At 42.2% G+C, this 26368-nt stretch overlaps 2 protein-coding genes across 3 annotated transcripts; one reads left to right on the top strand and one right to left on the bottom strand.

Annotated features, from left to right (window-relative positions):
• Positions 1–1244: 1244 nt before the first annotated feature.
• On the top strand, positions 1245–5171 carry LOC131102135 (1-acylglycerol-3-phosphate O-acyltransferase ABHD5-like). The gene is made up of 7 exons (XM_058047635.1): positions 1245–1722; positions 2268–2350; positions 2422–2821; positions 2997–3148; positions 3932–4043; positions 4108–4288; positions 4799–5171. The coding sequence occupies exons 1-7, from the start codon at positions 1679–1681 to the stop codon at positions 4916–4918; spliced, it is 1092 nt and encodes a 363-aa protein (XP_057903618.1). The 5' UTR covers positions 1245–1678; the 3' UTR covers positions 4919–5171.
• A 3592-nt stretch (positions 5172–8763) lies between these two features.
• snrka (SNF related kinase a) lies at positions 8764–25560 on the bottom strand. Of its 2 annotated transcripts, XR_009119363.1 has the most exons (9): positions 25316–25560; positions 22219–22526; positions 20744–20962; positions 19361–19607; positions 13580–13721; positions 12476–12688; positions 12264–12398; positions 9280–11920; positions 8764–9195 (listed from the first exon to the last, which is right to left on the bottom strand). XR_009119363.1 is itself a non-coding variant. In XM_058047373.1 (8 exons), exons 2-8 carry the CDS (start codon positions 22339–22341, stop codon positions 10672–10674), a joined length of 2328 nt encoding a protein of 775 aa, XP_057903356.1. In that variant the 5' UTR covers positions 22342–22526; positions 25316–25560; the 3' UTR covers positions 8767–10671. The 2 variants fall into 2 exon arrangements, 1 of the variants encoding a protein (XP_057903356.1); XM_058047373.1 differs by having other exon boundaries at positions 8767–11920.
• Positions 25561–26368: the final 808 nt, after the last annotated feature.

Below are 26368 nucleotides of genomic sequence, written 5' to 3'. Positions count from 1 at the left end.
GTATATAATATGAAGTGAACGACTTGTTTTTATTGTGGCCTTGACAGCAATAATAAACTGTGTCAAATGGAGGCCAGACTCTGGACAGCACTGTCCGTCATGTGCTTATGCAGAAATACCGCTATCATCATGTGTCATGTATCGTCTTGTGTGATTTGATGACACTGACTGACCTATTCAAGTGTATGCAGGCGGGTTCTTCATAACCTCTGGTAGGCCGCCTGAGTTGTGCATCCACACATACTGTCTGTTTGCATCTCTCTATACCGTTTGCTCATGTACAGTTTGGGTTTCAGCCGCAGCTTCCACCAGTGTCATTTTGAGAGGTATGCACAGCACAAACACACTAACACATCGGAATGAAGCATTCTGCAAGCCACTCAGTCATCCCATAGTCCAAGTGCCACCACAAGTAGGTGGTATGAGAGGTTTGAGAAAAAAAGGACAAAGTAGCCAGTGTGTGTGTGTATGTATGTGTGTGTGTATGTGTGTGTACTTACAAATAGAACACAAGCACGCCACCTTGTGGAGCAGGAGAGGCATGAGTCTCTTCTAGTTGGCCTTTTCCTGTTGAAGAGTACAAATAATCCTCAATCCATGTATTTTAATACAACATTATGTGGATTATTTCCATTGCTTAAATGTCACAGTGACTGATGGATGCTTCAGAGGTTTTCAAGGGTACCACTTCTCTTAATCTTTAAGATAAAACCCCTTTTTAACATTTAATGAGAGTCAGGAGCGAGAGGGAACGTATAAAAAAAAGATAGCAAAAGAGCACTCCTCCTAAAGCATTAGGATCATACTGTATACTCAAGTCCTGGAGGATAATGAATTAAATTAACTTTTCATTTAATCTCGCCCACTTTATCTTAAATTGTAAAAGTGTATGCAGATAAGCTTAGGTTTAATCTCTGGATGGGCAATTATGTTTTCAGTCCATTGTCAGTCTTCAAGTATCTCTCTCAGTGTGTCATTGCACAAGGTGGACACTGTTCTTAAAATGCAGTCGTTTCACCCTCTAACAGACATTTCCTTTTTTTTACTTTGTTGTGTCCCGATTGTTTAGTATGTGTCTCTATTGTTTAGTGTGTGTACAGGTGCAACACGTTATATTGACAGTTTCACATTGTAATTATTGTAAATATTTGGTGTGACTTGAGTAAACATTAAGTTGAACGCTAAAAGAACCTCTTATTACGTTGTGTTGAAAGTGGAAATGATGTCATGGGTTCTTTGTAATTATTACAAATGACTCGTACCTCTGTTACGGGTGAGCTGGGGGCACTTCTTTAAGCGGTTTCCTTCATTTAAATGTCATTTTTATCTTACATTAGTAACACACTGACCACAACTAGCTAAAAACAGCCTGTTACAAGATTAGCTTTGTTTTCAATAAACACCGATATGTTTACTTGCATTAGGAGAATACGACCATCGTTCCTGACGAATCTTCAAAATCATCACAAAATCCACGACATGCAATAAATGCTATTTTTAAGATATAGATATACTTGCCTCGTGGTAAGGTTCGACTTGATATATGTGCTGATAATGTTGCGTAGGCGTAATCCCCACCTCCGTTTGAGCCATTTTTTACAGAGTGCGCTTGAAGGCAACACAAAACTTTTCTGACAGTTTTGCTAGTGGGACGCGAGAGCACTGTCCCCGTTAAACCATGCGAAGAACGGCGGAGTGGCTTCCACCTGCCAAGGAGCAGAGGTTCGTGTATGGTTTTTAAAAAAACATTTAGCCGTTATTATCAGTTATTTCTAGCTTACAACACGGTGTCAACACCGCTCGGAGCTAGTTGACAGCTTAGCCTATAGCTACTGGCAAAGCTCCCCCCATCGCCCGTATGCGCCGAACTTCCATGAAAAAATACTTGTTTACTTTCAAATGTGTAGCTAACAAAATGTTATTTTTAAGTGTGATTTGTACAAAGTTGGCCAACTTGTGACTCGTTCGTCAGTTTGTTAGTCTCATTCCAGTGGACGTTGTTGTGTGAGAAGCTACTTTTAAAGCCCCCTTCCTGTCATTTCTCGGAATAGAATGTGTTAGTGTTGAGGGAAATACATGTTGAGTCTCACGAAACGGGTTCCCTTTCAAATAAACAGATGAAGTTTTAAGTTTATTTTTTGAAAGCTCTTTTTGACGGGATGAAGTGAAGACTGCTTGTCAGCACTGATAACACAAATGTCATGGTCAAAGTTCAATGTATGTCGATTGCATGTTATTTATGTGTTTCTGTGTGCTGTGCTTTGCAGCTCCTGGCTACTAAGTTGGCTTCCATCTTGGTGTCCTACTTCCCCTTCTCAGCTTAAAGATGCAGAAGAGAAAATGCTTCAAAGTAGGAAGATGGCAAAGCACTCATAGGTCTTGCCAGAAATGTGTCATGCGTCTCTTTGCTTGATACCGCAGGTGTAAAGCAGCCTTTTTCCAGACAGCACATCCACATCTCCAACGGGAACTGCATGTGGACCATTGCATTTTCCACACATGTGCATCAATCCATCCCACAGCACCAAGCCCGGTCGAGCCCGCCTCTGGTTTTGCTGCATGGCTTTGGTGGCGGCGTTGCCCTCTGGGCTCAAAATCTGGACTGTCTCTCCAGCAGCGGTCCGGTCTATGCTCTGGACTTGCTGGGATTTGGTCAAAGCAGCCGCCCCATGTTCAGCACCGATCCCGAGGGGGCTGAGGAGCAGTTTGTGGGAGCACTAGAAGAGTGGAGGGAGAAAGTGGGCCTTGAGGAAATGGTGCTTCTGGGACACAACCTTGGAGGATATTTATCTGCCGCCTACACACTCAGACACCCTGACAGGTACTTTGGTGTGTGTCTTCCCCACTTAGTCTCTATTTAATGAATATAATAATCAACAAGTGTTACCTGTATATACTGTATTTGTCAGTATGCACCACACAAATATCGCATGATGCACAATCTTTGTGTGACGTGACTGTATCATGGGTTTTATTTTACACTTGTGTATGTGCAGGGTAAAACATCTGCTCCTGGTCGAGCCGTGGGGATTCCCTGCCCGCCCCGAGAACCCCCACCATAACTCCATCCCGGTGTGGATCAGAGCCATGGGCGCCGTCATGAGTCCCTTCAACCCGCTGGCTGGCCTCAGACTGGCCGGGCCTTTAGGTTCGTGAACACACCATCCTTGATAGTCACCTCCCAAAGATTGACCCGATTACAACACAAGCGGTTTCAGGAGCACGAGTGGTGAAAGTTTAGCAAAATAACTCTTACATCATCATCCAAACTTGAGCTGTAAAATATCCAAATTCACATTTAAAGTCATGCATAAATGCTGTAATTATCGGCGGGGCATTTATTCACCTAAACTGCAAACCAAAGCACAAGTTACCGTTTTAACTTTAATAATGATTTTGAGTGCATGAGAAAGTGGAAAGAAAAAAGTAGCACTTGGACCACATATATTGCACAACACGGCAGCATTAACACGGCTGACGAGTTCATTGTAAATAACAGTACAGTAATTACACACTTTTAGCATTTTAAAGCGCATGCAGAGGTAGATAAAAGCTGCTGGATACCGACCACTAATAGTACTCAAAATGCAGCCACTGCCATCCTGTGACGTGAATGAAAACTACATGAGGACGTTGCCTACAGCCACAGATGTTTAGGTAATTTTTTTATCTGCCGCTAATTACTAACCCCTGTGGTTATTTGCTTTTGTAGATTACGCACCCGCCTACAATAGGAAACTGGGTAGTAGTCTTTGCTTTTTACCTATTTTATATCGATTTTTTTTACAGTAAATGTATTTGTATGTATTATATTATATTATTGCATATTTATTTTTCTGTCATATTTTCTCCAATAACCTGTTTTGTGTATTTTGTTACAAATAAACGTGCTAATATGATGAATTTTATTATTACTATTGTGTGCTGTCAGGTCCGACGCTGGTCCAAACTATCCGGTCCGACTTCAAGCAGAAGTACTTGTCAGTGTTTGACGACAACACGGTGTCCAACTACATCTACCATCTAAATGCCCAGACTCCGAGGTGAGCCGTTATTAAAGCCTTTTAAATGATACATCCTCAGCTGTGTTTTTGTTTATTTTTTTAGCGGCGAAACGGCTTTCAAGAACATGACCATTCCCTACGGCTGGGCTAAGCGGCCCATGCTGGAACGGATCGGCCAGGTACAGGCGGACATCCCCATTTCTTTTATCTATGGCTCCCGTTCCAGCCTCGACAGCGCGTCTGGATACGCCTTCAAGAGAACCAGGCCGGAAGTGGAAATCACGGTAGGTGCTGTGCATGGATGGATATACAGTATGTTAAAAAGGTTGTTTATGATGGCCACTAAATGGACCATTAAGAGTATTAAGAAGCCAAAGCCTTCATTCTTCATTCATTTTCTGCTTGGAGGAGTTTAGTGTGGAAGATCGTTTGCCATATTGACCTCCCGTATGTGTAATCATGGAGATACTTTTGTCTATACGTCAGTAAACATGCTCCAGTTAACGCCTGGCCAGTCTATTATAGTGGGTGCATGCGTGTCTACAAAGGGAGTCTGTAATTAGCTATTGTTAGCATTGACAGCCGTGGCTGTAGGCAACCTTCTGATGGCCATTTCAGCTTTACTTGAAAATGTTGAAAGCATTGAAAGCATCAGCCACAGTAATGCTGAGTGAGCAATTTGTTTTCTACTTTTTCATGCATGTCAAATCATTATTAAAGTTAGGAAACTAGCTATATTGTAGTATGCACACCTTTAATATTACTTTCATTTTTTCCCTATTTTTTTTTACAAGGTAATTCGAGGAGCAGGCCATTACGTTTTCGCCGACCAGCCAGAAGACTTCAACCAAACCGTCCTCCGCATCCTCGCCAGGACAGACACGAAAAGCACAGACTCACACTCAAATCCATGACCACGCGTACTGTACTTTTGTTTTTTTTAATGCCAACACACACATGAACTAAACCCCACAACAACATTATCCTCAACAGGGAACTGTTTAAAGCTTCTCTAACGTGCACTTTACTAACCAAGGACGCTCGTCAGTCTTTCTAGACTTGTGTAAATAGTTGGTGTGAATAAATGCAGCCTATGATGTGATCAGGAATTTTAAGGAAGTAAAAAAAAAAAAAAGCAATTGGGCAAGTCTGGAGCTGGAAAGACAATTCTCGTCTTGTTTGGATCTATACAGAATGTTCTTGCTGATAGGAGGGAAAAAGTAAATAGGACAAAGGGCTACTTACAGCTTCATGTGATTTGTTCCAGGAAGATTCCAGCCTTTGCCAGCAGGGGTCAGCACAGCACACCGTGGCCTCTAGTTTGCATCTAGACCAGAGAGCAAGCCTCTCCCTTGGGCTGAGTGACCCCCAGTGATCCTGGCTAGTCTCGGCTCTACAGACACACACACGAAAAGAGACAGAATAGGGTCAGAGACGTGACTAAATATAAACTTCCTGTTCCAAGGAGGTGCAGCATACTTTTAACAACCTGGTGCCTTTTTATGAGTAGACAGCAATTTTCCTCTCATTTACCAAGGAAGTAACTAAACTTTTTTTATTATTAAAAAGTAACACATCGTCAATATTAAAGTACTATTTTGCAATACTGTATTGTAATTGGATTTTTTCAGGAAGTTACTTTTTTATTTTAGTATCTTTTTTACAACCGAATTTTCAATTCAACCAACACCAGAACGTTCATTCATTTTCTACAGCTTATCCTCACAAAGGGTCGCGGGGGTGCTGGAGCCTATCCCAGCTGACTTTGGGCAAGAGGCGGGGTACACCCTGGACTGCTGTATTTATTAAACAAAAACTAGTCATGAAATACTTAAAAAACGTAATAAAATAATTATTTAGTTGTCAAACATATTTTCTTTTTTTTTAAACACCAGAAAATATATTTTTTTAATGTACAAAAAGTGTAATAAAATAATAATTTAGTTGTCAAACATTTTCCTATTTTTAAAAACACCAGAAAATATTTAAAAAATGTATTTAACAAAAACTTGAAATACTTTATATTTAAGACTAAAAATGTAACAAAATAATAATTTAGTTGTCAAACATACTTTCCTAATTTTAAAAACACCAGAAAATATTTTTAAAAATAGGAAAATATGTTTTTTCCACACTATTGACAACTAAATAATTATTTTATTACATTTTTTAATCTTAAATGTAAAATATTTCATGACTAGTTTTTGTTAAATAAATACAGCAGTCCAGAGTGTACCCCGCCTCTCGCCCAAAGTCAGCTGGGATAGGCTCCACCATAATTATTTTATATTATCATCCCTATGTATAGTATTTATACGGTATTACATAATAGTGTATGTATTATAGACGGTGTATATGTAAACAAACATGATTGCTCTGCTATTGTTTATCCCTCCAACATCATTAGGATGCTAGGGAAGTAGCATGGACCAAAAAAGAAGCCAAAAATAAAAATCCATACATTGATGAGTCCCTTCTGGTGCATGTGTCCAATGCCTGTCATTGCAACAGACATCAAGTGTGCACCGTCTCCTGGCAACAGGGTAGCCACGGAGACCAAGTCTTTGGGATTGCCAAGCACCAGGAAGTAACGCTGCACTTGGACACAGTAATTATGGCTTGTTGTGCGTGCGTGTGTGTGTGTGTGTGTTTTTTCTTTCTCGTACACGTGGACGCTTGCACACATAGAAGATGCATGCATGACTATTCAGTCACACAGGAGCACAATCATTTCATTAGCACAAATGAATGAACCGATAGCGGCTCACATCCTGTGCTTTCATAAAAGCGTCAATTAACTCAGTCAAGATACACGCAGATGGCACGGCCTTACCAGCTTCTTCTTGCTGAGCAATCAACAGCATTCGCTACCGCTTTAAAAGCAACACTTTCAAAGCTAGAGAGTTGCATCACATCACTATGCACAAATACAGTAACAATCTTCATGCAATATTACGGAAGTTGTTTTGACAGTGTCAATCGTTGTGTAATTCTCTTAAAACAACCTAAATACCTTCTTGAGTGGCATCTTCCACTCAAAAAAGCTTGCCTAGTGAAGACCAACACACAGATACTATAACACAGTAACTTGGGATGTCTCTGAACGCTTGCTTTCAGAGACTCTTTTTCCAAAACTGACTCATTGTGATGTCACAATGATCCGGACCTCCTAATATGCATGTTCCCGGGTACAAGCTAACAGACCGTTTTGGAAAGCCAAGAAAATACAGCTGGAATAGGTGCAGTTTCTGGAGGATCTAGAAAGTTTTCCGAGTCCACAACTCAATACAAAGGGCCAAACAATAAGCTTAATAGGTCCCCTTTAAGAAAAAAAAAACCCTCCCCCACAAAAGACAGCTGTCAGGTCAAAGGCCGAGGAGCAAATGAGCAAGGGAGACACAGGTGTGAGACGCAAGAGGCATCCGAGGGACTGATTGGGGGTGGATGAGGCGGGACAGGTGTTGACTGCATGAACCACAAATACTGCCACTCATACAATAGCTTTCACACTTCAATGCATCACATTTAAAAATATATTAATAGCCAGTTTAATTAACGTACTCATTCATATATTTTTATATTATCATTGTATATAATAATGATATATCAGTACAATATACTTTTATTTCCAGACATTATAACTTTTTGTCGTGCTCATTACCTTACTTTGCTGATTGGCCGGGAGCATTACATGCTTTTCTTGCCTTTTTGTATCCCCATTTGTGACCTCAAGTGACCCAAAATGTGACCTGAAGGACACAGAAGAAGGAACAAAGCAACGGTTAGTCATGATTTCCCAATGTGTACTTGTAGTCAGGTTGACAAGTGGCCTCGTAAAATGTGCCGACCAACATGGTATCCAAATGGAACATCTAAAAATACTTCTTTTCCATAATAGGATTAAGTGTAGCAGAGTGCTGGTGCAGGCTGACCCGCCACTAGAAGATAATCTGTCACGTGCTGTCAACGTGTTGGCCGCCAAATGTAACACAAAAGCATTCAACATGCCTATACAAGTTGAAAGTCATTTGACATGATGGGATACCTAATTCCGCCTTGTGTGCAGGTGATGCCGTCCCATCTGTGGATTAGTGCTTCATTCACGATTTTAAGGCTCTCCGTGACCTCCTGTTCTTTTTTGCCCGTGTGGATTACATGCGGCTTGTCTGTGCGTTGTTGCATCATGACGTTCACATCCTCGAGCGCTCCTGATCCCATGGTCTGATCCCATCTATGATGTGGAACACGAGGCCAGATGTTGCAGCAGATTACAAACCAAACCATTCAGGAAAAACACAAACACAGAGGCACTTTTGGCAACAATGCAACACAAGGGAGGAAAAGGGGGGGCTAACATTCCCAAAAATGCAATTAAATGAAATGTATTCATTGCAAAAACTATACAGGACGCCCATGTGCTAAGATAATTTTAGACATTAAAGTCACTGCAAAAAAATAAGTCTTTGTTCATTCATGTTAGACATAATGATCATTTTAACTGCAATTATGTTTTTTTTAGTTATAAAAGCCCTCTTAGCTTGCTAGCTTCTTGTTAGCATGTTAGCACCCAATCGTAGCTAGCATCACAACTATCAAGTCATTGCTAGGAAGGCGCTTTACAGGCTAAATCATGCTAACGTAGCCCCCCTTGAGTTAGCATGACTATTTAGATATTTATATATTGCTGCCTTGCTTTACAACACTATCATGTCCAAGCAGTAAGCTTTTTAATTCCGTTTTTGACTATATAACAGCCTTGTAACTGTGGCTAAGCATAATTATTCTTACATTGTCTTATTGTTAGCATTTCTTTGTTAGCTTTAGCACTAGCATTATTATTGAATAGCAATTTGAGCTTCCTGATTGCTAGCATGCTACTATAGTCGGAACATCGGGTAATTTTTTTTCCCTACGCATAGACCCGCCAGTTGAGAGTCACTGCGAAAATCATGTAAAATAAATCTAAACGATGAATTCAGGCTTCATTCACATCAGTTTATTCTAATATATCTCTATCATATACATACAGTACAATATGCTCAAGACAGGTCGTATGGCACATCCATTATTGTAGTACATTTTGCAGTCGCTGGTATTGCTGTGTGGCTACAGTATAAAGTGACCGGTTGTTCCTCAGGTAGTAGATCGTAGACTGCGGGTGGGTTGACCTCCGTGGGTGCCAATAAGGTTGCTACAGCAAAAAACACATGCACTGTTAGATATATATATATGTATATATTCCACGAGGGGTGAGTCACACGTCCAATTTACACACAGCGATGCTTGACGGGGAAGGCGGGAGTCGCGGGCTGGAGGCGGTGATGGGGGTGGGGAAGAAGACGACCTCCTTTATGGAATAACGCTACAACAGCGGCTACCGTCATTCCCGTACCTGCAGGTTCACCCAGGAGTTTCCCTTTTTCAATGTTAAACATAAGAGCTGCCATTTTGTGTATGTCTGTGTGTGCACGTGCGCACACGTGTCATGTTTTTTTTTTCTTCCAGTCGAGTCACTTCAAGTTGTGGGTGCAACAAAACCTTATCCAGCATGAACAGAAAAAGAACGGATCTAGTTTTTTTCAGCTTTCTACTGCGATACGTCAACACTAGATGAAGAGTCTTATTCACATATGTACATTAAGTATGCACACTTCTTTGTTTGGTTAACATGTGCGTTAAGTTTTTTTTTTTTTTTACCCCTTCCAAGGTGGACACATATAAAAATAAAAGAGATGGAACTACAAAATACTGTGCACCTCTCTTCAATTCCTCCCTATTTCACCCTTGAGAGATCCCGGGGGGCATTTTGTTTGAGTTGAATAAATATAAGAGGAATTTGGTACAGGATATTCATTTTCAAACATTTCAACGCAACACAAAAGGTGACACATTTGATCCTCACGACAAAATGTCTCATTGAAAATGCAAATTAAAGAAAAATCCCAACAAGCAATCTGTTATGTAGATTTCTGCCTTTCCATTTTCATCCACCAGATGGTGCTATTCTTTCCCCATTCAAACCATGCAGAAAGATACCAGTCCCCCCAATCTCCCAAAATATATGTATTTTTTGGTCTGAAATCGTTCTTTTTTGTTTACAATATTGACTAAAACCTTTTAATATATCAGTTTTTGGGGGCGAGAGGACATTACCACTTGAAAAAAGTAGTAATGTGAATAAGACTCTTAAAAACTTCAAAAATATAATATCATATATGACCTGTATTATATATTTAATGACATATTTTTTCAAGTGTAAGCAAATATTAATAGCTGATATTTGATGCTGATAGCAGTTTTTTTGGACATTTTTTTTGTCATTCAGGTCAAATATGCAATCTTTTTTCAGGATCTCTTAAGGGTTGCATGAAGTCATGAATGTAATTCAGTCAAAAATAATAGAAAAACGGTTAAAAATAATTTAAAAGTCTTAAATACCAGCACAGTGCAACAAAATGTAACAAGAGATGACAACTGTTGGGCTGTTACAGTGAGCGATGTGCACGTTGTGTAGATATATTATGAACGTGTGTATCCGTTCCAGCACTTAAACAGGCCCAAGTATCTGTAAATGTGCAAGGTTGCCGTCCGCCATCTTTACAAAAAGTGTCAACCTGTGCGCCCTCATGTCTGGTGAGCACGGGGGAGTGTTGTGAGCGGCGCCCCCTTAGATGACCTGGCAGCAGCTGTGAGGGGTGGGGGTACACAGCAGCCCCTCCTTTGGGCTGCGGTGGATGTTGACCGACAGAGTCTTGTCACTCAGAGGCATCTGCAGGGCTCGGTTCTTCATGTTCCTGTGGTTCTCCCGGGCCAGATCCAGCTCCCCCAGCATCAGCGTCCCCGAGCAGGAGCCCTCCAGCAGCGGGTCCGCCAGCGCATCCCCTAAAGGGGGCGGCTGCTGGTAGAGATTCCCCCGGGGCGACGGCCCCCCCAGAAGTGAGACTTTATCCAGGCTGCCGGTGGAGCCGCCCACACACATCCTCCACACGGGGCGTTCCTGAGGGTCCCCGCCGAGGCCGCCCGCGCCGTTTCCGGGCGTCCCTCCCCCAGCACTGCCTGTCAGGTTGTGGAACTGGGAGCTGAGGCACAAACTCATCAGCTTGAGACTTTCCACCAGACCAGTGGAACTTTTCGCCGAGCCTTTCCCTTGGCCAGAACCTGAGCCGGGACTGGCGCAGTTAGAGGGACTACCCTGGCCTGCCCCCCTTTTCTCACCATCCTCGTTACTCTCCCCGTCCGTGTGTAGAACCGCAGCGTCCGATAAGTGCTGACTCTCCGTGTTGTCGTCACTGGTCTCCGAGCCCGGGGTCAAGGTGGCGACGGGCGCCACAGAGTTGACAGTTTTAGGCGAGAGCGCCGAGGGCGATGGGACTCGAGAGTTCAGATTGAGGCTGAGGCTGGGTTTGGTCAGGCCAAGCCCTTTTAACTCCTCTTCTTCCTCTTCATCATCCTCCCCTTTCTCCTCCTCGTGGATCTGATTGAGAACGGGAGCGCTCATCCGAGATGTTAAGCGGTTACGGGACGAGGAGGCGGCTTTGCACCGAAGCACCACTTGAGCGGGAGGACCAGAGGGGGACAAACATCTGTCCTCCCCCTCTTCTTCCTCATCCTCCTCCACGCTGAAAAGGCTGGGACTGCGGGTCCCACCTGAGTTCAGAGAGGCCAGTCTGAGAGGGTTGGAGTGGTGCTTGGAGAGAGGCCGGAGACCCTTGTCCTGGTTCTGCTGGCTTGGCGTTGCCGTGTGGTTGTCCTGCCTCTGACTGAGATCCAGGAGGGCCGTTTTGGGCCGGGGGCCTTTGTGGAGGCTCTCAGCACTGCGAGCGGGGGATTGAGGCCCCCCTGGGTGTGAGATAGCTGGTCCGCCCAAGCCGTCGCTGACATCCTGGTGGACGTCCACTCTGGTGGGCCAGGACTGCCTGTGAAAGGTTGGAATGCAACAGCGGTCAAGCGTTGGCATGTTAAGCTAAGCTACAAATAAAAATGTGGATTCCTACACAACCAAAAATAGACAAGCATTCCTCAGCTAACCGTTTAGCAACAGCTAGTAGACGCTAACTAGGACATTTTATACTTTAGTGTTTTATATTCAAGATGTCGCCATCTTGTAGACGAATTTAGACTTTGTGCTGTTTTTTTTAAATAAAAGTGGCCATCTGTGCCTGTGCTGTCGAGTTCATCTGTTGGCGATGAGGACGTCTAGACTGAAGGGGGGTGTGTTTTTGACATTGCGTTCTTTCAGGGCCACAAGTGGTCCAGTACCTGAACTGAGCCTTGCTGGGGCTGGGCGATCGGGTCTGGCTGTGTTGCTCCTTCTCCTGCCGCTCCCTCAGCATCCTCTCAGCCAGCAGGAAGTACGTCGCCGTGATGTGGTTGTACTGGTTTGACTCCAGAGCCCTGATGACACATACCAAAAAGTCATTAATCAGTCACGTCCAAGCGAAAGGGATGGAAATGTGATTTACGGTACATACTCAGTTATGGCATCCCTGTCCGCGATGCCCCCCAGCACCATACGCTGGATGATAGAGCCGTGCTCTTCTTCCAACAAGCTGCGGTGGGAGACCAGCGGCGTGGACAGCTTGGTGGCCGGGGACGGGTCGATGCCTTGAAGCCACTCGTGGCTTTCGATCTGCTCCAGAGTCGCTCGCTTCTTGGGGTCCCGCTGCAGCATGTGGCCGATGAGACTAATGGGGGGGGATTATTATATTGGAAGATTAGCCACGACAAGATGCGTGACGAGATGATGAACGCACAACATATACAGGAAGTAGCTTCATTGGCAACACGAAAACAAGACAGGATGATATTTGGACTTAAAATGGACTTCTATAAGTTCTATAATGTAAGTAATGTAAGTATGTATAATATCTATAATGTAGAGCAGCAAAATTCATAAGCAGAACACTAATATAGTTAATTTAGACTTGTTTATTAATGTTAATAATTATGTTTATTAATTAACTATAACACACTATAAGTAAAAGTGCTGACAACAATTATGGATGCCATATTTTGTCGTAAGAATTATTTTCCTCATGTTCAAAAATAATGAAAAAATGAATAATCACAATTATTTAAAATCATAAAAATATAGAATTGTTATAAATGTTTGTTATTCATTATTTAACAATTATTTAGTATTTTTTATTATAATTATTATATACATAATTCTTTAAAAATATATTGAAAATCCAATTTAGTCATCCAATTTTTAAATGTTTTGTTTCAAATGGAAACTAATTCTACGCAGTAAAATTATGTATTATAAATTGAAGTGTGGTTTGGCTAAATTACTTATTTAGAAAATTATTTGTTACAGTTTTGTTACAGTTTAGAAAAATGCCCAAAGTATTTAAAGTCTGCCCAGTATGCTTAAGTCTTGTTCATAACGTTAAAAAAAAGGGCGCCACGTTGAAGTTAGCACCGCATCCGAGCATCCGAGAGAACGCGAGCGGGGGAAGAGAGAAGAAGCCTTGCAGCTCTCTCGTCTTCACACATCCGCCAACATGAAATATGCAGCACCTGCCGAGCGTCCCGTCCATCTGCGTGAGCGCGTGTGCGTGTCAGCCACTTACTCCCTGCATGCGCCGGAGATGTGTGGCGGCACTGTGTATTTGCAGTCCATGATCATGGTGAGCGTCTCGCTGTCGTTGGCCTCCTGGAAGGGCGGCTGACCGCACACCAGCATGAAGAGGATGACGCCCAGGCTCCAGATATCTGCAGAGGCGGTGACAAGGGAGGTGTAATTCCCCGTAACAGAAAGCATAACACAGAGCACTTGGGGACCAAAATGGGTGGCGCTAGAAATGTGACATTTTTGTGTGTGTCACCTCATAAACAGAACAAGACTATATATTCATTCATTTTCTACTGCTTATCCTCTCAAGGGGGTGCTGGAGCCTATCCCAGCTGTCTTTGGGGCGAGAATCAGGGTACACCCTGGACTGGTGGCCAGCCAATCACAGGGCACATATAGACAAACAACCATTCACACTCACATTCATACCTATGGACAATTTGGAGTGGCCAATTAACCTAGCATGTTTTTGGAATGTGGGAGGAAACCGGAGTACCCGGAGAAAACCCACACATGCACGGGGAGAACATGCAAACTCCACACAGAGATAGCCAAGGGTGGAACTGAACTCGGGTCTCCTAGCTGTGAGGCCTGCGTACTAACCACTCGTACATCGTGCAGCCTGAGACTATATATAATAGACACAAAACACTCCATTGGGTGAGGGTCGGAATACAGGTACGGAAACAGGCATCTCCTTTCACTTATTGGCTGTTCTAGTCCACATGCACTGGGGGAAATAGTTTCAATGATATCCAACAGAGAGAGTGATTTTTTCCATCAAATACGCATCATCAAACATGTCTTATTCCCCGTTTCTGCTTACTGACCTAGATATACAAAAAACCAAACCTTTTCGGTTCAAATGTAGCATGACCCATATTCTACCAGAGTGGAGGTCATAAAAATACGCGAGCTGACTGAGGATGCTCCCGGCCCTGCAACCCCCACTTATCCCCGCCCCCATGCATGCAATAACCCGGAAACTGGGTTAACGAGTGCATTTCAGCAGAGCGTCAGACAAGTGCTAATTTCATGCAAGGCTTCTCTTAAGAAAAAAAAGAGCAACTTCTGCTGTGAGGGCTTTTGTCAGCCCGACGGTCCACTGACACACATTCTACCCCCCCAACGTGTCTGTGATGGGAAAAGACGCTTGCAGGTTGGATTAACGCTGCCTGACACATGCAGGACACGAAAGGCCAAGATGGCTCATTCAAAGGTTGGATTGCTTTTTTTACATAGAAGGATTACGTCCAGTGGCGTCATTAGGCCTATTTTTTTTTGGGGGGGGGGGGCTTCAGCCTAAATAATTTGTAATAATTTTTAATTTTAATTTCATATAATAGGGCAAAAGCAGGCTAATAAGCAAGCCAATAAGCAGGCTAATACTAGCCTAGTAATAATCAGAAGAATAATGATGATAGTAATAATAATTAATATCATTTTAGGGGGCTGAATCCCCCTAAAATGTTCTTAAGCCCCCTAAATAATTTAATATTTTTAAATTCATTTTTTATTCATTTAAAAAAAAAAATCTTTGACACATTTCATATAATAGGGCAAAAGCAGGCTACTAAGCATGATGATAGTAATAATAATATCATTTTAGGGGGCTGAATCCCCCTAAAATGTTCTTAAGCCCCCTAAATAATTTTATATTTTTAAATTTATTTTGTATTCATTTTTTTTTTACAAAAAAAATCTCTGACAAATTTAATATAATAGGTCAAAAGCAGGCTAATAAGCAAGCCAATAAGCAGGCTAGTACTAGCAGTAGTACTAGTAGTAATAATCAGAAGAAGAATGATGATGATAGTAATGATAATAGGCTAATTAATAATATAGTAATGATTATATGATATAATTGATGATTATATATGATATAACAGATATAACATATGCTATAACAGAATGGTTGCAGAGCTTGAGCAGCGGTTTTGCAGTGTATATTGTGTGTACTTGTGTAAATTTTAAATAAATATAAATAACATAAAATATAAATTAATAAAAACAATTGAGTATCTTTACTAAATCTGTCCAAAAGTGGGAAAGTTATATTCCGGTTCTTGTTCCTTATTTGTTTTTTGGGATTTTTTTGAATGTCTACTACATTCATTCATATCCTGTGCATCTCCAGGGGGCTAAGCCCCCCTCCCCGTCCTCAGAACCTAATGACGCCCCTGACTACACCAAAATCATCAAACTCTGTAGAGGGGTGACTCGTACCGCAAAGAAACAGCAAGTCGATTTTGATGAGAATCTGGATAAAGGTGCAATGAAACCAACCTCACCATACAGGTCTGGGTCCTTCATATTCACGTTTAGTGGAAGTAAAATGACATGTATTACATATTGCTATGGGTGGATGGAACTGAAATCTGATGAGCAAGCGGAACAATTCTCCATGACTTTTGTTAATATGAAATATTGATCAACGCTGCTTTAGAAGATGTGCTATTTCAGGCTCTTCTTTATGCATCTTCACGCATCTTTGCCACTGTGGGCTTTTCAGTGTGATTTATTTACACTGCACTTACACAAAGATCTAAAATACTGTCCACACCTCCTCCTCTAAGGTCCACTTAAGGTTCTAGTATACTGAAAAACTACTCGCTTGTGTTAGGATCCACTCTCCTTTTTGCTGACAGTGGAAAACATGCAAGGTAAATAAAAGAGCATACACACAATACTGAAATTCTAATTGTATGTGGTATTCTGGCGACAAAACATCGATAAGACATGACATTATATCACAGTTGTAGCCGTCTTCACCCGCTGTGGAACGCGCACACAACAATGGACGCGCAGTGATAAGAAGGGCTGGGTGAAAACTCATATCCCAATATATTTAGGTTGAATATCAATATGCGATATCTATGCTGCACGGCGTTTGAGTGGTTAGTGCGCAGACCTCACAGCTAAGAGACCCGAGTTTAATTCCACCCTCGGCCATCTCTGTGTGGAGTTTGCATGTTCTCCCCGTGCATGCGTGGGTTTTCTCCGGGTACTCCGGTTTCCTCCCACATTCCAAAAACATGCTAGGTTAATTGGCCACTCCAAATTGTCCATAGGTATGAATGTGAGTGTGAATGGTTGTTATATATTATATAATAATCATTATTATATTATTAATTAACCTATTATTATTACTATCATCATCATTCTTCTTCTGATTATTACTACTACTACTACTAGTAGTAGTAGTAGGCTAGTACTAGCCTGCTTATTAGCCTGCTTTTGCCCTATTATATGAGATTTTTTTTTGTAAAAAAAAAAAAAGAATACAAAATAAATATAAAATTATTTAGGGGACTTAAGAACATTTTAGGGGGATTCCGCCCCCTAAAATGATATTGTTATTACTATCATCATGCTTATTAGCCTGCTTTTGCCCTACTATATGAAATTTGTCAGAGATTTTTTTTGTTAAAAAAAATGAATACAAAATAAATTTAAAAATATAAAATTATTTAGGGGGCTTAAGAATATTTTAGGGGGATTCAGCCCCCTAAAATGATATTAATTATTATTACTATCATCATGCTTATTAGCCTGCTTTTGCCCTATTATATGAAATTTGTCAGAGATTTTTTTTATTAAAAAAAATGAATACAAAATAAGTGTGAATGGTTGTTTGTCTATATGTGCCCTGTGATTGGCTGACCACCAGTCCAGGGTGTACCCTGCCTCTCACCTGAAGACAGCTGGGATAGGCTCCAGCACCCCCGCGACCCTCGTAAGGATAAGCGGTAGAAAATGAATGAATATCTACCTCATATTTTTTTCCACATAAAATAAATAATAAATAGTCAAAGCCAAAAAAAATCTGAATTAGCCCTTCACGGGGAAAGAAAGCCCCAAATGGAGGCCTCCACAAAGTGTACCAGTAGTAAGTTGAGTAGTGTTGTGGTAATCCATACTTTCCAGATAAGGTCATGATAAGGTCATGATTAAAAGGAGCAAAGTGTACTGTCAGCCCACTGTGATAGTCATCCAAACATGAAGACGGGATAAATGCATTGTGTCGCTTCCTGTCAAGCGTCTCACTCAAAGCAGCTGCAGTCCCCATTGCCATCTTACCTCCGGCCCACGTCTCCTAGCAACCGTCTCCCTCACCATTTGCGTCAGCGGTGTGTTCAACTTCCTTCCTTAATAACTTTATTTACAAAACCAGATGGCGGAAGGCATTGTTCAAGCAGTAGCTGAAAGATGTTTCTAAAACGTTGAACCCTCTTATTTAGATTGTTAGTTGTGGTATGGCATTGTAACATGATATGGTTCCCCGATGTCGGTATACAGGCCCACGTATTTCCTGAATTATGCATGTGCTGTTAATATGCTGTCGATTAGGTATGTTAATGCTTCTTGTATCAGTGCGCTTGTGCTTGCCGGCGCGGAAAAATAAGTCTATATTTAACTCCACATTTGCAGGATGCAAAAAAAAAGGGGTGGAAGCTGACATACTGCATAAAATCAACAGAAGGAGGCGGACGCTTTTCACGCTACCCATTAATCCTCATCTCCTCACATTCCTAAAGACATGCAGCCATAATGCGGTTTTATTGTCCTTCAATGTTCAATCCTTGTTGTATTTTTGGCTCTTTAGAGGAGCATCAAACCCCCAAACAGGGCCAACAAAAAGCCAGGAGAGTCTTGTTATCTTTGTTACAGAGAGGCGTGTGGCCATGTGGCGCCCCACGGCTACCTTGGCGACTGGTTACCTTAAAGCGGGGGTGTCCAAACTTCTTCCAAAACTGAAGGTTGCCGGGGAGCCACTTTGATGTACGATATTTACTAAACTAAGCAAATTGCTGTATTATGTAATAATGTATCTCATTACTAATGTATCAATTCTATCTTTATGATGTGAAGAGGGCCAATAAAAAAAAAAAAAAACACCCGGGCCCCCAGGCCACACTTAGGACCCCCATGGGTTAAAACACCCCAAGAATAAAAGGAGCGCTAAGCGAGTCCTCAAAATAACAGCGGATACAATGGGTCATGTGACCTCATGTCCAGCTGACATGGTCCAATAACAGGATGTCCTTATTCTACCCAGGAGATTTTTTTTGGGGGGGGGGCTCATTTGCACAAAATAAGAGGCAGAAAATAACAGTTTTCTGTTTGTCCATTTTTTTTCAGCCTAGAAGTATAAAGGACGAGGAGCAATGGCATTCCAGCCATTCATATGGCGACGTCTTGAATTGAGCAAGTGTGCCATGGGTTCTGACTTTGTGGATTATTTCTGTGTCTTTTAATTGATTTTTTTTTATATAAAAGATGATGTTTATCATGAATAAGTGTTGAGGAACAACTGCATTACGGTCCTTCATACATCCACATCTTGAATTGAGCGAGTGTGCCATATTGTTAAATGACTAAGTGAAAATATACAAACATAGTGCTGGTGTCCTGACATGCAATATGAACTTTGAGCAACACATCCCCTTATCAGCATGCTGATAAAGGTGCCAGTGTGGGGACCTGCAGACACACTGCAGCTCTTATTTGATGGCCACATTGTGTGTGTGTGTGTGTGTGTGTGTGTATGTGTGTGTAGCTATCAGTAGGTCATATCAGCAGAGCGGGGTATCAATGTGTAGGTAATACAGCTGCTATATGACACAGTACAGGGTGTGCCACTATAAAAATGCCTATGGTCGGCCCAACGAAATTGAGATAATGTGAATGAAAATGGTGTCATTATGAGAAACAATGTATATTTATGTCACAGGGCCCTAACTGACAGGCTGACAGGGTTTATTTAATTCCATCTTACCGACAGCCGGCGCGTCGTATTCATCCCCGAGCAGGATCTCGGGTGCGGAGTAAGCCAGCGAGCCGCAAGATGTGTTGAGCTTCTTCCCGGGCTGAAATCTGTTGCTGAAGCCGAAGTCGGTGAGCTTGACAACGCCCTGCTTCTCAAAGAACACCACGTTCTCTGGCTTCAGGTCCCTGTGCACCACGTGCAGGCGGTGACAGTAGGAGATGGCGTGCACGATCTGGGCGAAGTAACACTTGGACACCTTGGAAGGAGACACAGGAAGTTGGTGATTAATCGTGTCTGGACGCCATTGGGGCCAAATGGAGTGCAGGACTTGGCAACCAACAGCAGAGGTGCTATGGCAACTACGCTCTCTTTTCTTATTTCACACATAATTAAATTTTTTTTAGATAATAAAAATTTTCTCAAATATTTTCCCAAAAAACAAGGGTTGTCTTAGAGTCAGGTCAATAATTCTTTTTTAACCTTCCTCTTGTGTTAGGGTCGGCACAGACCCGTTTTACATTTTAATGCATAAAAAGAATCACATAACATTTATTGCATCAAGGCTTTTTGACTTTGTCAGGAAACTCTAGTTCAACAAAATAAAAGCCAAAAAATAATTTTTACTATATTTTAAAATGGTCTGGTTGAAATTATGACCCCTGTATTGTTAGGGTCGGTTTCGACCCGGTTATAATAATATGACTATAAAGCAATATTTTGAGCCTAAGTGTACATACAATTAGCCAACACAATGACAACCAGCTCCTCTTCTCATCATGTAAGCTTCAGGGGATTCTCATTTTGACGGCTTTTCCAGTACACCAGCAGAAAAACAATGTCCAGACATTCCGTACAGTGAAGCAAGATCTGGACCTGTTCTGCTTTTTGATTTCAGTTTATACTAAAGTTCTGTTGCTGAAAACAATCACTTTTTCTTGACATTAATATATATGGGACAAAATTGACCTGAACACCATAGATATTTCTTTATTGATTAATACTAAAACGAGAAAATAAATAAAACTATTGATTTAAGAGATTTATTAATAAATTTCCTTGGTCCATGTGGCACTGTCTCACAAGACATGGAAACGAATTATGTCAACAAAACAATCAAATAGCGAGATAAAACCATCAGACACCCACTCAGGGTGCAGGATGTGTTTCATCAGGACTACAAACTCTAATGAGTTCTTCCTTGGCTCGTAGCCCAGCCCTCCACATCATTTTGTGGTAAACGGTTATGCAATTTTTGCACAACAGTGCTCACAGGCAAACAAACTTTGTTGTCATAGTCACATGAACAATGTCGAAGCCCCCCCCCCCCCACCCCCCTCTTGCCATATGAACGCATCCGGGATTCTTCAGGAGTGAACACACGATCCAACTCACCTCCTCACTGAGGCCTCCTTCGTGCTTCATGATGCAGTCGTACATGTCCCCGCCATCGCCCAGTTCCAGGATGAGGTAGAGCTTGGTGGCCGTGTCGATGACCTCGTAAAGGCGCACCACATTGGGGTGCTGCACCAGCTTCATGCAACGAACCTCCTGGAAAAGGTGGCCCCGCGCCACCGGGTCCAGCTTGGTCTTATCGATCACCTTCACCGCCACCTGGGGATGAGGGAGGGGCGGGAAAAATTAGGAAGTGATGTGTGTGTCTCCTGCGTTTACCCATCAGCATGGGGCTGACGGCCACAGGGAAAAGATTCTGAGGGACTACTTCAGTAAAGTGGGGACTCTGGAGTACGATACTGTGGAGCAGCGGTGTGATATGTTAAGAAGTTAGTAGTGATATAGATTAAATGCAACCAAAACGCCATTATTTTTCCCCATAATACACGGGCAATTTATTCTCATAAATTGCTCTTTTTCCTCAATCAATTCAGCCTTTTTTCATCTTAGTATTTTGCCTTTATTTTTGTAAAATGGCCACTGTTTTTTCCCCCCATTTCTGCTTTTTTGTTTTAATTTTATTTTCCAACTAAACTGTTCTGTTGTAAATTTCTTCTCATAATTATGACTTTACGGCGGCACGGCAGTCGAGTGGTTAGCGCGCAGACCTCACAACTCGAAGACCCGAGTTCAATCCCACCCTCGGCCATCTCTGTGTGGAGTTTGCATGTTCTCCCCGTGCATGTGTGGGTTTTCTCCGGGTACTCCGGTTTCCTCCCACATTCCAAAAACATGCTAGGTTAATTGGCGACTCCAAATTGTCCATAGGTATGAATGTGAGTGTGAATGGTTGTTTGTCTATATGTGCCCTGTGATTGGCTGGCCACCAGTCCAAGGTGTACTCCGCCTCTCGCCCAAAGACCGCTGGGATAGGCTCCAGCATCCCCAGCGACCCTCGTGAGGAAAAAGCGGTAGAAAATGAATGAATGAATTATGACTTTATTCCCAAACTAGAGCTCTTTCTTTTCAAAAAATTCCTAAAAATTGCCTAAAAAAATCTTCTTTTGTTTATTTCTCATAATGTTATGTCTTTAAAAAAAGTTTTTGTTTTCTAATTAATTTTCTAATTAAGCTATATTATCAAACGCAATATAGGGTATGATAGGGCTCAGTATTTTTGGCACTTCCAACTTCTGCCAACGGCAAAGCTAAAAAATGATGCCCCAAACTGTACATCTTGATACAGTATCAATGGAGGGTTTCCTGTACTGGCCATAACACGTGTATGTAATTGGAATGGACGCTACTGGAGAGAGCAATATGCGGTGGAACAGGCCACATTGAACGCATCCGCTACGGTAAGATATGCTACCAACCAACAACAATGGAGGGGAATGTTTTTTTCAGTTATCCAAGAGCATAATGGCGGCAGACAGAAAACAAACCATGAATAGAAAAATAGTTGATCAGCTCACCTTTTCTCCAGTGAAGACATGCCGGGCCAGTTTGACCACGGCAAAGTGTCCACGCCCCAGCGTCTTGTCCAGGTCATACAGCCCGGCGATCTTCCCGTCATGGTGACGTTTGAGGCCCGACATGGCCGCTGGCGGGCGCTGGCCGGGGGGTGGAGGAGTTGTCTTGTGTCACCTTCTTGTCTCCCCCCCCCCTGTCAGACGTCCATCTTTGTACGCAAGTCAGCTGAGGTGTGTCGGAGAGAGGCCGAGGTTGCTTCCAAGAGGATGTGGATGCAAAAAGCCTCACTTTAGTCCCATGTTGGCGTGCTCTGTAGGGTAAAACCATACATTAATCACCAGCAGACAGCGTTCCTGTAAGAATCCTTCACTAAAACACTCGATCAAAGCTGATTAGTAGGTGTCTAGGGAGCTGTAGTTGACATCCAGACGTGTTCTGCGGTGGCACAATCCATTTTCGGCACATTTACAGAGATTTCCTGTTTTTTTTGGAACATGCAAAAAGCTTTTGCTGCACAATTATTACAAATGACTTGCTCAATATTATTGGATATTGCATAAAGCTTTATATAGATATCCTGTGTCCTCTTGTGTGGCCTTAATTAAACATTGTGGTGCTTGCATGCTTGCTTTTAATGTCCCGATATTATATTGGCCTTCAGATTAGATAATTCAAGCCACTCTGATTTTGCAGTCTACATTCACGACTGTGTGCCAAAATGCAAAAATAAGGCAATTTAACATGCTAATGTACTGCACATCGAATTAGGCATGTGAGCACAATCATATAGCATGCAAACAATAACTTCTTAGAGGCAAAATGATACAAATAAAACACATTTTTCATGACTTACCGTTGTCATTATTAGTAAATCAACTAAGTTATGTTCTAACCAATAAAGCAGTTGTGAAGCCGCATTGCTGTAGTGTTTAGTGAATGAGAATCGTTACATTGAAAGTATGACTTAAACACTACTCTAAAAGGATGTCAGCGCTAAATCATCCGGTAAGGCGTCATATCTGACAACATACTTCCAACTTCATAGGCCTTGATAGCATAATAACGCCTGGAGGCAGCAGGAGGAGGAGACATTCCTCTTCCACGAGTCGACCTGCATGCCAAGCCTACATAGGAGACGACAGACATGCACGGTACAGGCCCGGAACATTCCTGCAAGCTGATCCACACCTAGGTGTGCCCCCACCCTCACCTGAAGTCACAGGTACAACAGGACACCAAATAACCGTTGCCAGGGAGCACACCTTTCTATTGAAATACATCGCTGTGATAAACGCCCACCTGCAGCCCGCCACTTGGCCATATAAAGAGAGTCGCTGTTAGCAAATCAAACGCTCCTTTTCTGTGTCGTACTTGTAAACAAACATGGCGTCGATCGCGTGGCACGTCCGTTTCGGAGGAAGACATTTGCCCAAATGCTCTGCAAACGATGACCAGCATTGCTCCGACGCCCAGGGCTTGTTCCCATCAGCGTGGCGCTTGAAAACATTTTACCACAGATGAGCAATATGCGATTTCATCATGGAAATGATCACGCTAGCCGACTAGCCCTTTTATCATTGTTGAAGACACCACCTTTGGTCGGCTAGCAAACCGCTTGGAGCCAAGGTTTGTTCCTCTGAGCTGCCGTTAATTTTTGTCTTGTTAATTGCAGTGATGGCACCATACTTGGTTAGCAAATCAGCTTGTCAAATCTTTTGAGTCGTTCTTACCTCCAAGTGTGCACAAACTACACATAAACTTAACCAAAAAATAAACGTAAACTTATATCTTTAAGTTATCCATTACTAATAAGCGCCTTTATAGTTACAAAGGAAACAGTTTGACATTGGAACTGACTATTATTTCCTGCATAAATACCCCTCTTTCTTTTGTGCGTGTGTACCTATTTGCGTAATTTACTATAAAGACACACGGCAGGTTGCATGCGATAGGTGTAAACCCGTCCAAATCTCCTCTTGACGTCCATATTACCTAATGAGGTGTTGTGTATGTGTGTGTATGTGTGTGTGTGTGTGAGTGAGTGGCCACTTAAATCAATACAGCAGCTGTCAGTTTGATGTTTTTGCACAAAACTCACATGGAGGTGAAGTTGTGTAAGGCATTAAGGAGCATGTTGATTTTTCAAGGTGTGTGTTCTGCGTGGGCAAGCACGCACACACACACACACACACACACACACACACACACACGAGGTCAAGGACTTGAAGCAGCATTAATGACAGAAACTACTATATCATATCCTGTCACACAAGATAAGCGAATCAATAATGCCGTACTATAAATCAGTTACATAATCAAACTTAATGAGGGGGTTTAAGGTAGAATTGATATGATTACGTTAACTTTCTCAATCACAGCACCTTGTCACCACTGTCCATAATCACGTCTGAATATTCAAGTACCAGGACTCCATGGACTCTTACAGTTAATAAGCGCGGCGGCGCCAAATCCAAAAGTCACATGAATAGATGATTTCTATTGTGACATAGCATGCTGCAAGGCGCTGTCAACTGTCAATATGAACACCTGTCATCACTATTATTGCTACAGATCTGGTTCTATTCAACTACCAAGTAAGAACTAATACTAAGAACAATTGTGTTATTACCTGGGTTGTAATAAACACAAACATGTATGCTTTTAGCTTACTGCCCATCCTTAATACACATATTTTCCTTTAAAGACACAGTACATCAGTATGACAGGAATATATTATCTTGGCTCATGTTATATGAATGACTATTCTAAGTTAAAATAGTGCATTTAAATGAAGTATATAGCTCCCACACAGTTCCGTCGTCAATAATAGCAAGACGTAAACAAACCATTGTTGGATTTGCTTGCTAACGGTGGCCATATGGGTCTCCCCCAGCCTCCATCTCCAGCCTCCGTCCACGGCGATAATGGTAGCTAGTGTGGATCAAGCCTTTGAGTGATAGCTTAGCAACAACCGAATTAAAAAAAGCGCCGCAAAATTACCTCGTCGACGCTTTAAATCTAGCCGGTTCAGGTTAAGTTGCCACAATTGACCACAGAGCCCCACGGAAGCAATCTTGCCTGCATGCACCACTGACTTACCAACCAGAGACGAGGAGAAGGAAGCGGCCGCTAGTCTTCTTCGGTTTCCCTTTAACCAGACTGCAAGGCCGCACGGGTTTGAGCCGCACAAACTGCGGGTTTCGACGACGTTGAGACCCGATAAACGTTTGCGTAACAATTGGAAGCGACTGAGGTAGAACCAGACGGCGATGAACAGCAAATAGACTCCGTGGAAATTGTCAACGTTTCTCTCTCGCCTTCGTCCCTTCTTTCGGTCTCGTCAAGCAGCGGATGTGGTTAGCACTTTGACAGGAAGCTACCTCGCGTTGCAGCCTTCAAAATAATAAAAGCACGGTCTTGTAACTCGTTAGACTATTTAAAACCCTTACGTTTGATTTTCTAAACTAAGTGATTCTCTTGATTTCGACTGTTAGTTTAAAATCTATAGAAAAAAACACAATCAAACATCAAAATGAACGCGTTCTGGCTACCAGTGTTTTATTTTCAAGTGTAATTCACTAGTGTTCCGGTTATGTGTCTGTCCAAAGTCAACTTCATTGTCAATGCGCATCGGCGACGTTCGCCTCTGACGTCACAATTACGTTAATAGACGAGAAGAATATTCACAGAGATTTGTGATAATTCAACAAAATTGTTTATTTCGTTCCCAGTGATTAAGTACGTGCAACGCAATTAACAAGCCTGTATAATTAAAAAGCAATCTCGGTAATTATGGAATCAAGTTGTACAAAAGGGCTTTATCTGAGTCTTTATGTGCTTTATGTGCTTTCGGCGGTGCGAGAATTGGCTATGTCCAATTTCATTCAGTACCTGGACAATGTTCAAGCCTGTTACGTAATGGCGAGAAGCTCTTGTGGGGTTTAAAGTAGAACCTGTTTGGTCGATGAGCTAACGCTCTGCGAGATTAAGGCTAGTCCACTAATATGGACTACAGGGAACATGCCATTCACAAAAAAAGATAATAGTGTAGGTTTTCCATGGTGGGAGGGTTGTTGAGTGGTAGTAAATGGCAGTTAAAGCAGTCAAAATGCTGGTTGCATTCAACTAACAGCAGGTCTTTTGTTTTTCTCT

The sequence above is a fragment of the Doryrhamphus excisus genome, chromosome 14 (assembly GCF_030265055.1).
Source record: "Doryrhamphus excisus isolate RoL2022-K1 chromosome 14, RoL_Dexc_1.0, whole genome shotgun sequence".
Taxonomy (NCBI): domain Eukaryota; kingdom Metazoa; phylum Chordata; class Actinopteri; order Syngnathiformes; family Syngnathidae; genus Doryrhamphus; species Doryrhamphus excisus.
This window is presented reverse-complemented; position numbering and strand designations above follow the sequence as displayed.

Bases quoted from the DNA above. Each gene is read 5' to 3' on its own strand.
- LOC131102135 (XM_058047635.1), top strand. From the start codon at position 1,679: ATGCGAAGAACGGCGGAGTGGCTTCCACCTGCCAAGGAGCAGAG. The intron at 4,044-4,107 runs GTGAGCCGTTAT...TTATTTTTTTAG, and splicing joins CTAAATGCCCAGACTCCGAG to CGGCGAAACGGCTTTCAAGA. The intron at 4,289-4,798 runs GTAGGTGCTGTG...TTTTTTTACAAG, and splicing joins GGCCGGAAGTGGAAATCACG to GTAATTCGAGGAGCAGGCCA.
- snrka (XM_058047373.1), bottom strand. From the start codon at position 22,341: ATGTCGGGCCTCAAACGTCACCATGACGGGAAGATCGCCGGGCTGTAT. The intron at 13,722-19,360 runs GTAAGATGGAAT...CCGCCTCTGCAG, and splicing joins ATACGACGCGCCGGCTGTCG to ATATCTGGAGCCTGGGCGTC. The intron at 12,399-12,475 runs GTATGTACCGTA...ATGTGTCATCAG, and splicing joins GACAGGGATGCCATAACTGA to GGCTCTGGAGTCAAACCAGT.